This window comes from Argopecten irradians, chromosome 5, assembly GCF_041381155.1.
Source record: "Argopecten irradians isolate NY chromosome 5, Ai_NY, whole genome shotgun sequence".
Classification (NCBI taxonomy): Eukaryota; Metazoa; Mollusca; class Bivalvia; order Pectinida; family Pectinidae; genus Argopecten; species Argopecten irradians.
This window is the reverse complement of record NC_091138.1, coordinates 33,943,924-33,957,346: the sequence shown is the minus strand read 5'-3', so window position 1 is coordinate 33,957,346 and position 13,423 is coordinate 33,943,924. Positions and strand designations below refer to the sequence as shown.

At 36.9% G+C, this 13,423-nt stretch overlaps 1 protein-coding gene across 4 annotated transcripts in view; it reads left to right on the top strand.

Annotated features, from left to right (window-relative positions):
• Positions 1-13,423, top strand: part of LOC138323618 (fatty acid synthase-like) — a 29,262-nt gene extending 15,839 nt beyond the window's left edge. For all 4 annotated transcript variants that reach the window (XM_069268347.1, XM_069268346.1, XM_069268349.1 and 1 more), the window contains 14 exons: positions 303-442; positions 760-1,043; positions 1,490-1,850; positions 2,263-2,385; positions 2,797-3,008; positions 3,615-3,956; positions 4,836-5,082; positions 5,813-6,043; positions 10,045-10,248; positions 10,591-10,713; positions 11,248-11,366; positions 11,591-11,866; positions 12,183-12,425; positions 12,808-13,423. In XM_069268347.1, coding sequence (XP_069124448.1) covers positions 303-442; positions 760-1,043; positions 1,490-1,850; positions 2,263-2,385; positions 2,797-3,008; positions 3,615-3,956; positions 4,836-5,082; positions 5,813-6,043; positions 10,045-10,248; positions 10,591-10,713; positions 11,248-11,366; positions 11,591-11,866; positions 12,183-12,425; positions 12,808-12,909 — 3,007 coding nt within the window. In that variant the 3' untranslated portion in view covers positions 12,910-13,423. The remainder of the gene's footprint in view (positions 1-302; positions 443-759; positions 1,044-1,489; positions 1,851-2,262; positions 2,386-2,796; positions 3,009-3,614; positions 3,957-4,835; positions 5,083-5,812; positions 6,044-10,044; positions 10,249-10,590; positions 10,714-11,247; positions 11,367-11,590; positions 11,867-12,182; positions 12,426-12,807) is intronic.

The window sequence follows — 13,423 nt, the reverse complement described above, 5'->3', positions numbered from 1 at the left end:
AAGAATTTATCTTGTATGCAAAATTTGCATTAATAATTTGCCAGGAAAGAAAGTTTGTTTACAGTTTTTGAACTTGTGTAGATAATTCGTGCACAACTTAATTACTACTAAGGCTGGTTAGCTGGGAAAACTATCATAGAATGCTAACTATCGTGTTAGGTTTGCTAGGTATTCTAGGAGTTGTAATTTCCAAAACGTTTTGTTTCAGTACATGTACAAAGACACTGATGCTGCTGTCCTTTAAGTAACTTAGATCGAAAGAAAAATCATACTTTGTATAGATGTGGAAATTAACATTTCAGGTGCATTTTCCATGCTGATGTTGATGACAAACCTGGCTCGGACACTGGCTACCTGGAGGATCTGATGAGGAGAGACTTGGTGATGAACGTGTACAAGGAGGGAGCATGGGGCTCATACAGACAGGTCCCATCTAAGTCAGGTATTAAGTTTTAGTTCCTGTCTGATCTCACTGACACTGCCTTCAAGAGATTCTCCCTATCTTTTAGAAAACATAATGACTTAATTAATAAATTGAAAAAAAAATTATTATTGAAAATCATTAATTATCAAATTATTGGCTTGACGCTTTATCACTTTGTTGTCTTGGTTTCTCTGAATGTTATGAAACAGACCAGCACTCTGACATTTTGTTTATTGAGACAGTTAAAAGTGACTGGAGGGACATCAGCCTTAAAATAAACAAGATAAAAAATCCATAACTGCAAATTTTGATTTTCTTCAATTTGATTCTATCAGAGGCTAAAACCAGTTTGGAGGAAAACAAGAACCTGGAAATTAGAATGAAGAGATACGGTGACATGTCCAGCTTCTGTTGGTCAGCCATTGACCACTCAAAGTTAGCCACCACGGACAACGGGTCAAAAGTGTTGTGTAACGTAGTCTGTGTGGCCTTAAACACTGCAGACAGAATGGTGGCCACAGGGAAACTGGTAACCGGGGAAACCAGTGGCACACTGTGTACAGAGTTCTCAGGAACAACCTCTGATGGCCGACGGGTGATGGGACTGGCTCCACGTCAGGTAATCACATATTATATCTTCAACTTTATACATGTGCGTATTTTAGAAAATTTGTTACAAGTCATAGTTTATTAAGCTGTCTTACTATCTTACAATGTGATGATGTCCGCTTTCAGCAACACTTCAAAATATGCAAAATATATCCATATTATATCAGAAATTACTAGAATCTTTCATTGGACATTGCTTTGCTTGAAATGAGTGAAGCACAATCTGGCTGAACCATTTAAAATCTCAAGCATTTCAAAAAAAAACTCTTCAATTTCTAATAAATGATTTCACATCCAAAAATTTGAGATAACATTGATAACACAGGCAGATGATTAATACAGATAAGTAATATGACGTTAACATTGGTGCTTTACAATTTTGTCAAGGTTTGAGAGTTGCACTATGTCATACCTCAAGACACTTAGAACAATAGATAGTGTACTTTGTTGTTGAAGGCTCTGTCGAAAAAGGTCTTGGTGGAGAAGAGTCAGATCTGGGACATTCCCGAGACATGGTCGTACGAGGAGGCAGCAACCATTGTTTGGGCATACGGGCTTGCAATCTATGCTCTGAAAGTAAGAGGAAAACTTACAAAGGATGCAAATGTACTCATACATGATGCTGGTAGTGATATTGGCCAGGCAGCAGTCGCTATTGCCCTTAGCTGCAGTTCAAACGTTTATGCGACTGTGAAGATGCCATTACACAAGGACATCCTTGCCTGCCATTATCCTCGGCTGTCAGAGGACCATATTTATCTGCCCTACCAGTCAAACACTTACGAGACGGATATCCTTCGGGCCACAAAAGGAAAAGGTAACTGCAAGACGTTGTTTGTATATCTGCTCATTCCTTTATTAATGTTGTTTCTCTATTTCGTGCATGTCTTATGCTGACCAGCCGAATCTGGAGGAAAGATGTTCCTATCTAACTAAGGTATTTTACAGATTCATGCAATACTCTTATCAATTCCTTAAAGTCTTTTGAAATGTTTATTAACTCATTCACCCCTATAGACACATATGAACCTATCTAATTCTATGGTTAGAAGAGCCCATTTTGAAAAATTAGGGGTGAATTAATTAAAATGTAAAAAATTCAAACTGAACATTGTGTTGTCTAATTATTTAATAATTTTTATGATTGGTAATATGTGGATAGATTACTTGATAAATCCTTGTTTTGATTGGTTGTTTTGATTTAATGATTTGTAATACCTTGTCATTAGGTGTGAGTATGGTACTCACTTCACAGATGGCTGGTAATCTCCAGTCTGACATTCGACTCATACAACATGGTGGCAAGCTCCTAGACCTCAACACCTACATCCCTGCAGACCGCATGCCTCAAGGTCAGTAACAAAGGTCAAGGTCAGTAACCAGGGTCAAGGACTTTGTCTTTCAAGGTCAAGGGCTATAGACCATATACATTGTATCACCAAATCAGTAATTTCAGGGCAAGTTGGTGCTAGAGTCACCTGAGTGCCCTTAAGTGAGAGAACCTGAGGTCAAGGTCAAACATTGCAGATTAAGCTAAAAAACAATTCCCTGTATATTTTGAATCACATTGTTAGTGTACTTCAGGTTCAGCAGAGGTTACAACCTTGATCACATTTCTTCAAGATAATATTAGGGTAAAATTATCATGATATCAGTACCTTGCAATATTCATTAAATATTATGCGTTAAAAGTTTATAACAAATCAACAGTTATGACTTATGTGGTTGCTATTGCCGAATTAATACCTTTATACCATTTTTAGGAACACTCCAGGGTAGCTATGAACTGAAGGGTATCCGGATCGAGTCACTAAATGAGATGGACATGCCCTGGATTGCCGAGATACTCCAACACAACATACAAAACAAAACTATAAAGCCCCTCCCGTATAAGACCTACCCTCCCCAAAAGCTGAAGGAGGCGTTTGAAGCCATGACAACCGAGACAGGCTCTGCCTATAAAATACTGGTGGAGGTTTGTTCCTACAACTCCGTATAATACAATAGTTTTTTGTTCACATTGGCAAATTAACATTTGAGCACCTGAAGCCATTTCCCATTGGCCTCTTGCAATTGGGTTCTGGCTGTTGTCTCATCTTTCTGTTGTTTAAAAAAAATTAAAGAAGAGAATGATGTTCAGACATTTTTATGATAAATGAACACTAGTGCAAGCGGAAAATTCAGATGATAATAATCCATGTATTGTTTTGAAATTTAATGATTGTAATTGAAGCCCTTTATCAGAAAGATAAATTTTCATGGCCCCCTTAGAGAGGCCATGGCCATTCTATTTATCTTTCTTCTGGATGGGCTTCATTTCAACTGTATGTCCAATCTGGTAACAGTTTATTGCTTAAGTATTTGACAACCATACATGACCTTGGCTTAATTTTGTTATCTTGCATTATCCAAGAGGCCAAGTTTGATTTTAATCAAATAAACTTCTAGGTTAAGTCTTTAAGCATTTTGTAAATTTAGTGAAATTGAAACTCCGGCGAATATTAGCTACTACACAGCATGAATGCTAGCAGAAGCAATGATAGAATGAATTATGATGTTGAATATAGTATTCTATTTATAGATGACACCTAAAACACCAAGTAAGACACTGCCAAAAGAGCTGCCTATAGTACCCCAGTGTAACTGCCCCCCAGACAAGTCCTACATTATCACGGGCGGACTGGGAGGCTTTGGCATCGAGTTAGCTCAGTGGCTCATAGACCAAGGAGCCAGGAACATTATGCTGGTGTCAAGGTCAGGGGTCAAAAACAGCTACCAAGCCCGCAAGTTACTGTTGTGGAAGGACGAAGGTGTGACTGTAAGGATCTCAAATGATGACATCAGGACAGCAGCAGGAACCAAGGACTTGTTTGACGAGGCTCAGAGTTTGGGTGATGTGGCGGGGGTATTCCACCTAGCCATGGTATGTCAACGGCATGATAAAACTGGTTATTTTATACCAGTGATTTTTCTCCCTATATAAATGGGGTCGGTAAACGACCCAATTTCCAATGCCAAACCCCCCTATATTTTCCGTATTACAATGAAAAATTCCCAAATCGAATTGCTGAGAAAAAAACTGTCCTGATAAAAGATTGTTTTATTAATGCAATACAGGTCCTATAACAGCCATGTTCAGTTATGGGTTTTCCCTAAGACCGTTCTTTTTGCGATTAAAAATTCCCAATTCGTGTCAAAAACTTTTTTCCCAAAATACCCTGAAAAATCATTGTATACTGATATGAGCTGGATCTTCACAATTTTGATGGCTAAAATTGTTGTTTAAAATGTAAAGCTGCATTTTAAAAACAAGTTTTCTTCCATCATAAAATGATGAGTATATTGGAAACATAGGGGGAGCTATGGTGGCTGATTTAGGCCATGTTGTGCTGTTGCATGCCTCAAGCAAAGAGCGATAGTGTGACAATTAATGTATCGTACAACATGCAACAAACACACTGTCACATGGTGTAGTCACCATTGTGACGGAACAACATGGCCGAAATCAGACACCGTTTGAAAACTGTGGTTTGAGGAAAATGAGAGATTATTGTAGAAGAAATTAAAAAAAAAAATGAATAAATCTCATTAGCTTTCAGATTAATTGTAATCAGTTGTGTATTTGTAATTTTCAGTTTGGAAATTATTCTAATTTCAAAGTTTTCTTTGATGCAAAATTCTGCATTCTAAAGTGTCAGAAATTTAACAAGGCTCCTTTCATTTAGATGTTAATTGCTTTAAACTGAGTGATATTTTATGTTCCTTGGTATCCATTGAGAATGTTCTGGTGTTTGGGAAACAGGTATTAAAAGATGGCCTGTTTGAGAACCAATCAATTGAGAACTACAAGGCAGTCTGTGAGGCCAAGATTGATGTGGTGATGAACCTTGACCTTGAAACCCGCAACAGATGTAAGGAGACCCTTGATTGGTTTGTTGTGTTCTCATCTGTGAGTAGTGGATTTGGAAATGCAGGACAGACCAACTACGGCTTCGCTAATGCGGTCATGGAGAGAGTTTGTGAGGAGAGGTCAGCTGTGGGCTTGCCAGGTTAGAGTCTGTATAAAACAATATTTCTCAACGATAAAGCATGTTAAAATAACTTAAAATGTTATTCATATGATAACACAAATTTTAAAGAGAAGTTCAGCAATTGTCTTCAATCAGTAAGATTATCTAGGACTGGTTTTAGTTGTGTTGGACAATGAAAACAACATAGATCTATGAAATACATTTTTTTGGGGGGGGAGGGGGGGGAATGATTGTTCGTTTTATACTCGATTTATTGAATAGAACTTTTCAATATTAGATGTATATTAAAGTTGGACACATCTACCTTTCCACCAACTTTGTTAGTCCGATTGTCTTCCTACAAATAGAATCGGCTAAATACCCTCGGCTGGCGAACTTGCCTTTCCACATTAATGTCTGTTATACTGATTGAAGACGTATCACCTTGGAGCACCTAAAAGAATGCTTGCCACTAAAAGGGTTCTTTGATCCTGCAGCAAGTTCTGATGTTACTATTCAACCAGTACCCAAGTCTTTGGGAGAAAACTTAATTCTTTAGATATTGATCCGAATAATAACAAAACCTAGTTGGCTGTTTCTTTCATTCTATTTTGAATCTTGTGAATAGGAATTGTATTTTGAGGGTACTCTAGCATTTGGTTGTGAGGAAAGTAAGAGATTGCCAATTGATGGCATTATTTTGATTGATCTGATTAACAATTAAAGTGTAGCATGAAAATTTAATATATTTGTGTGTGTACCTGTGTAGGTTTAGCTATCCAGTGGGGTGCCATTGGTGATGTGGGTGTGGCTAGTGACAAGACTGTGGTAGGCGGTACACTCCCCCAGAGACTGGTGTCCTGTCTGGAGGTTCTCGGCACACTGCTTCACCAACAACACCCTGTAGTGTCCAGCTACGTCCCCACCCAGACAGATGACCTTGGTACCCAGGCCCAGGGGCAGAAAAAAGACATCACCACTGCTGTACTCCAGGTCATTGGTAAGTTTATTATTTTCAATTGGTCAGTGATTACATTGGTAAGTTTGTAATTTCACAGTCAGCAGGTAAAATCACAAAAATGACCCTGGGGTTTTCCCCCATGGGGAACTATAGTTGTGTAGGGAAACATATTTTCTTTTCAATTCCTGTAGGAAATTAATTCAAATCTGGTCAGAAAGGGCCCCGCTATGTGTCTGACGTGCTTAAGTGGAAAAGTAGTATTTTGACAACGAATTCTTCCGTGTTAGCTATATGTTGCTAATAAATAATTAATGTCAACATTAATTGGGAAACCGATGATGGTACATTATTATAATTCTTTGGAAAAAGTCTTCCAAGTATTTAACTTGAATCCTGATTCCAAGCTAACATTACATTAAGAGCATACAATTAACTCAAATACCCCTTTTAAACAAGGTAAACCTCATAGTTTGCTGAAGAAACACATAACAAATGTGAAAGGAAGGGAATAAAGGTCTTGCTCAAATATTTTAATCATGTAAAAGTTTTTTTTCCATAAGAGTTGTATCTGCAAATAAACTCTGTGGAATGGTATATCTTTTCTTTGTCTCTGGAAAAACTTACTTCAGGATAAATTCTGAAAAAAAATATCAAGTTAGATGAAACTGTTCTAAGTGAATATTGTATACTAGTTCATAGTAAATGTTATTTCTTACCCATCACATAAGATCTACAAATATTTGCTTGTGGTCACTGTAGTAGGTCCATAGTTGTATAACTTGTGAATGAGGAATGTCTCTAATCCAAACGTGATCAATGTGGGACCCACTGCGATGTGTAGGAACAATTGTGATTTGGGAAAATCCAGCCCTCTCTAGGAAGTTCAATGTTGTGTTTGTGGAGATTCGAAGATCTATGTTAAAGTCACCTCCTATGATAGATGAAAAGTGAGACATCTGTAAGAAGTTCCTGATGATGGTCTGGACTTCCGAAGTTGGTGTCCTTGGGGGACAATAAAGGAGCAATAATGAACATGTAAAGGTGCTGTTTGGTTTCAATAATGTAACTGCAACAGCATCAATAGTGGGGGTAGGAATAAGCTGAATTCTCTCCAGATTAAGGTTACGTGTAGCACACACAGCTGCTCCACCACCATAACCAACCGTTCTTCCAGTAGAGACCACTTTGGAGAACCCCATAATGCTTAGTTTGTCATGTTTTGCCATGTTTCTGTTAATGCCAGAACATCACATGTGTTGATGTATGGATCCTTCTCGACATCCTGTTTGTGTTTTTGTCCTAAATTGTTTGCGTTGAAAAAGCAGATCCTTACATTATTAGTATCTTTGTTTGCCAGTTTATCGGAAGAAAAGATGGCTGCTTTTTCATTTCTTAGGCGAGTCATTTCTTCAGAAACGCTGTTATCTTTCTTAATAGCATCTGCATTGAAATCCAGGAGAAAAAGTCCCCTTAATGACGTTATGCGACTAAAGGCAACATAAGCCTGACCTTTTGTCCTTAGTCTTTTGAATGAAATGACAACATTATCCAGAGTCTGTCCTTGCACTTTGTGAATTGTACAAGCCCAACACAGAACGACAGGGAATTGTATGCGAGTGATTTCTGGAGATGTATCAGACCTTCCAGCATTTTGTTTTACTTCTACTGGGAGAATAGGAACACCATCTTTGTAGGATTGAAGTGATATCTTTTATGACTGACGAGCTAGTCTTCCAATATTTCTGTTGTCAAACTTCACGATGAGGGCCTTTGGCATTGGTGATGATTGTTCATTGTGCAGAATATCAAGGATAATTCCAGTAGCACCATTGACTAGTCCATCAGCTACATCAAGATTCTTAACCAACATTATCCTTGTGTTCTTGCAAAGTCTTAAATGGTGACAGAGACCTCCAACAACTTGAGAGCAGTCATAGTTTTTCAGCACCCTAGGGTATTTAGTAATAGCCACTATATCCACTTTTTCCTCATTACAGTGAAATGATAGCATGAATATGGCAAAATGATTGCATTATGCGTTAAAATACTTCCATACTCTAATCCATAGTCAATGTATTTGTAAATATGATGAATATGGTGAAATGATTACAAGGTAATTTGTACATGCATGCATCAGCCAATGAAATAAAATGTGTTTTATACTTACCATAAAGAAGTAACACAGCATTTGAAATCAACACGTCTGCAATCTGGTAACTACCGATGTTTTGAATTTGTAATATCCAAATCCAAGATGACTGATTTGCAGCCTTTTTGATTCTAATCATATCATGTAGCCATTTTGATTCAAATCATATTGACTTTAATTAATATATTAAGCAATGAATAATTTTATTTATTATGTCATAACAAATTGTTAATAAGTCCAAAAATGGAAAATGTGTCCACAACCTTTGATGCAGTGACCCCATGATCTTACCTTTGGTCAGTCAAAACTTTGGTGAGTTGACTTCTTGTTTAATTCTGAACAACTCTGCTTCATTATAAATGTTGTAGCAAAATGTTCATGAGAAAATAATTTTTTTAAATTTGACCTTGACCTTTGACTTAGTAACCTTGGCCCATGACCTTACCTTTGGACAGTCAACTCCTTGTTTAATTCTGAACAACTTTGCATCATAATGTTATAACAAAATGTTTATCAGTTAAGAGCAACAACATTGTGATTTTTTTAAATGTTAAAATCCAAGATGGCCGATTTTTTAATTTAATTTCAGCCTGAAAAATTACCAAGCAGATCTAGGATGGATGGGGAATCATCATGTAAAATATGGGGAAAATACTCCACTCCCTTCCATCATTAATGTGCAAAAGAAAAAAAACCGGACAGACGGACGGACGGACAGACAGACGGACAACCTGATTACTATAGGGCACCCGCATCTCGATTCCTGTAGGAAATTAATTCAAATCTGGTTATAATTATCAGTGCAAGATAGCAGTTGGACATTATGGTCAAATTGGCCGAACCCACAGGACTCTTTTTAAGGTCCTCTGACCCTTCGGGTCAGGATGACCTATTGTTGTCATGCATCATCCGTCGTCGTGCACCATGCGTGAACTTTTCATTCAAACGACTTCTTCTCAATAACGAAAATGCCCAAGGTACTGATATTGGGCCTGTAACATGCTGGGAGTAAGGACTACAAGTTTGTTCAAATGAATGACCTTTATCTTCATTCAAGGTCACAGGGGTCAAATAGGCTAAAATCTTTAAACAACTTCTTGTCTCTAAGAGGCCTAGAGACACAATATTGGGCCTGTGACATGTTGAGACTAATGGCTACCAAGTTTGTTCAAATGAATGACCTTGACCTTCATTCAAGGTCACAGGGGGCAAATCGGCTAAAACATTTAAACAGCTTATTTTGAATAACTAAGAGGCCTAGACACCTGATATTGGGCCTGTGACATGTTGGGAATAATGGCTACCAAGTTTGTTCAAATGAATGACCTTGACCTTCATTCAAGGTCACGGGGGGCAAATCGGTTAAAATATTTAAACGGCTTATTTTGAATAGACACCTGATATTGGGCCTGTGACATGCAGGAATAAAGGGCTACCAAGTTTTTTCAAATAAATGACCTTGACCTTCATTAAAGGTCACAGATGTCAAATTGGCTAAAATATTTAAACCTGTGACATGCTCAAATTGGCTAAAATATTTAAACCTGTGACATGCTTAGACAATTGGCTACCAAATTTATTCAAGTGAATGAGCTTGACCTTCATTCAAGGTCACAGGTGTCAAATAGATTAAACGACAACTTCTTGTAAATAACTAAGAGACATTGAGACTTGAAGACATGACTACCATGACACTATATTTAATTGGTTTCCGACTATTGCCAAGGTAGTCAGATGACCATTAAGGCTCTTGGGCCTCTTGTTCAGGATAGCTTTGGGATAACTGTTTGAGAGTAAATTAACACACAGTGGTCTTTGCTGGAATCTATGGGTCACAAAGAGGGAACACTTAGGTGATTGTTAAGGCCTTAAATTATCATAATCTTTTCAGGTATTCAGCCAGGTAACCTCCCCAGCTCAGACAAACCTCTGGCAGACATCGGGCTTGACTCTCTCATGTTGGCTGAAATCAAACAACTGCTTGACCATGAGTTTGACCTCAGTATTTCTGTGGATGAAATACGTTCACTGACCATTCGAGGCCTCAGGAATATGTTGAAGGAAGACTTGGACTGCTCGGAGGCCAACACTACACGTAAGTTTTAATTTAGATTTAATGGGTTCATGTCATTAAATTTCTGCGACTCTCTCAGTAAAACCTGTTGTGAAGACCAACCAATGGCCAATGGAGAAGTGGTCTCTATAGCCAAGTGGTTTTTATACACAGGTCAAATTGTGTTGTTAAGACCCTAGAAAGTGGTCTTAATACAAAGGCAAGTTTCACTGTAGGCTTTTGTATTTCTTTCTCCCTCTCTATCTGAAAAAACATGATTTAAAAAAAAAAAAAAAAATTGATTGTTGTTGTACAGCATTGTTGTATAAACTCTTAAAATATGCTTGTAAAAATTTAAATTGACTTATCAGAAATTTTTTTCAGTGGGGAATTCAGCTTCAAATTTATCAATCACTAAAGATGATCTGGTTGCCATAAAAACTATCAAGAAATTGAATGACATTGACAATGATAAACCACCAGTTTTCATCATCCATTCTTTTGGAGGTAAGTTTTATGGTATAAAGAATATTAGAAACTTGTTGTTTTTTCACTCATTTCACATTATTTAAACAAAATTCAAAAAAAAAAAGTTTGGAATATGACATTTTCTTCTCTCAGGGTTGGCTTTTAAGGATACAATCACAATGCATCTAATCATGTCACAATTAAGCTTTTTTACTCACTACTACACGCTAGTGTAGCAAAATTAGGAAAGAATAAATCAAACAAAATGTCCCATGATCTTGCAACAAATATACATCATTTACTTAAGTAATGACAAAGCCAGATTGCAGCTGAAGCATTACAACATGCTGCAATGCAGCATATGCTACAGCATGGTTTCAGCATTTGTTACATTTGCAGTACAAATGTATATGCTGCAAATTGTTAATGGTGTTTCTTAGAAGTATTAAGAAATATTGTATCTCCTATTTACAAGAGTTCTTGCAAAAGAAAAATTGTCTGTTGTTTTGACTCGTTATAGATACTCATCATTCTTGTTTAGAAATATAATCTGGACTACATTGCTCTGTACAGGTACAATAACCAATGTGTCAGAGCTGTTGTCCAGTGTGTCTGCACCGCTGTATGGGGTCCAGTTGACCACAGAAGTACCTACCCACTCCATACAAACTATAGCTGGCTGTTATCTGAAGGTAGCCTGTCAGATCAATCCTCGTTGTCAAAATAGGATTCAAGTTACACAAAAAAATAACTGTAAATGACTGCAACAAAATATTATTAGAGTTTATATATAGTTCAAATTTACGATAATGGCTAAGTTAAATCTTTAACTTTCTAGGCATTTTATAGTTCTCAAACTGAGAAGAAGAAACAAAATGTCTGATTTGAAATATTTCGTTTTCAATCCACTGTACAGGAAATTGACACTTTGATTCCCAATCAACCATATCACCTGGTAGGAGTGGCGTTTGGATGTCTTGTTGCCATGGAAATGAGGCAGAAGCTGGAGAAATTCCATAAGGACAGTACCAAAATGGGCAAACTTGTGTTGGTGGATGGGAGTCCCAGCATTACCCCACAACTTTATAGGGATGAGCTAAAAGTTCTCCAAAATCTGCCCTGGATGGATCAGGATACTGCTATACTGTGTAGTTTTGTAGAATCTCTTACAGGGGAGACAACTAGTGTAAAGGTGAATTTACATCATACTGACAAATATATAGGTCACAAAGTGTCTATTTCAGATATTGCTGGGGAAATAATAAAAAAAAAATTCTAAAAAATTACTGGCTTTCATTCAAGCTCAACATGCAAAAATCTTTTCATGGTGCTCTGTCAATAACCAAGAACCCCAGAGACCTGCTATTTGGCCCTATACTAAATGTCTTATTGGGATTTTTTTTTCTTGGTGTCCAACTTTATTCAGACTAAAGACCTTGACTTTCATTCAAGTTAAGTTTGGATCAATTAAGTCTTTAACATTTGTCTTTAACATTTGCACTTTTCAGGCTCTTGAGGAGATGAAATCTTTCGATGGAAAGATACAGTTAGTGACATCACTCTTGACCTCTCTCCAGCCTCACCTTATGGCAGAGGACATTATCATGGCAATCAGGATCTATCATATGCTTTCCTCTTTGTCCTTGACCTTGAAGTTGAACTCAAAAATAAAAGGGGATGTGACCTTGCTGAGGCCTTCACAGCTGTCTTCTAGTTACTGTGAGCAGAACCAAGATTATGGGCTCAAACAGGTATGTACAGTAACACTTTAAAAGTTGGGAGGAATAATTTAGGACAAAGTCGTTGAATACCTGGGGTCATTGAGACTGATTTGACTGTATTGTCATTTTAAATTGATGGCATTCATAATCATATCGAGTTATAATGACAATGTAACATTTTACATCAAGCCATCACTTATCTGCTCAATCTTTATATGGCTGCACCACTTTCCAGTTGGAAGGTACATTTACCCAAAGTATCCACTGTAATTTTAAGTCCGATAAAAAGTATAGCATATACCAGGTAAATATGGAATGAAAAGAAATTGATCAGTTTGATTATGTACAGGTAGTATGGTAATGTCAATCATGTATGATTTACTGTACAGGTAATGTTTTTTGACTGTTTCAGTATGTGGATGGAGCTGTAGATATCGTCAGCTGTGACTTCACTCACAACAGCTGGGCCACAGAGGGTGTCTGTAAGGCACTACAGGAGCTACTGATACCATAACATAGACGTTGATTTCAACCAAGATATATATCACTAATGGAATATTGGACAGAAATTTTGTGACTCAAATGATTGGAATTTGATTGACAGAATATTTGAGAGGAAAAAAATGCTGTTTTGTGAAATGCTTCGCAATCTTTATCATGGATTGACAATGGAAATAACATGTGAAATAAATGTGAAATAATATTTTGAGGACATAACTGATTTGCAATGACTCAAAAATTTATAGGATGTAATTGAAGGTTCCTTTATTTTATTAAGGGTATTTTGGAGATTACTTCCAGCAAATTGCTTTGAATAGTAATTAATAAAGTGATTGAGTGGCCTTACCCTGAATGTATGAGGAGGGACTTTGGAAATATTTATGAAAAAACATTCCAATATGCAAATAATACATATATTTATTTACATAATGTTGAATTAAATTACTTTACAAATGTTTTCTTTTTTTTGTTCAAAAATATATTTTTGTTGTTTTGAAAATAAAGTCACAAGATCACATCAAGAATAA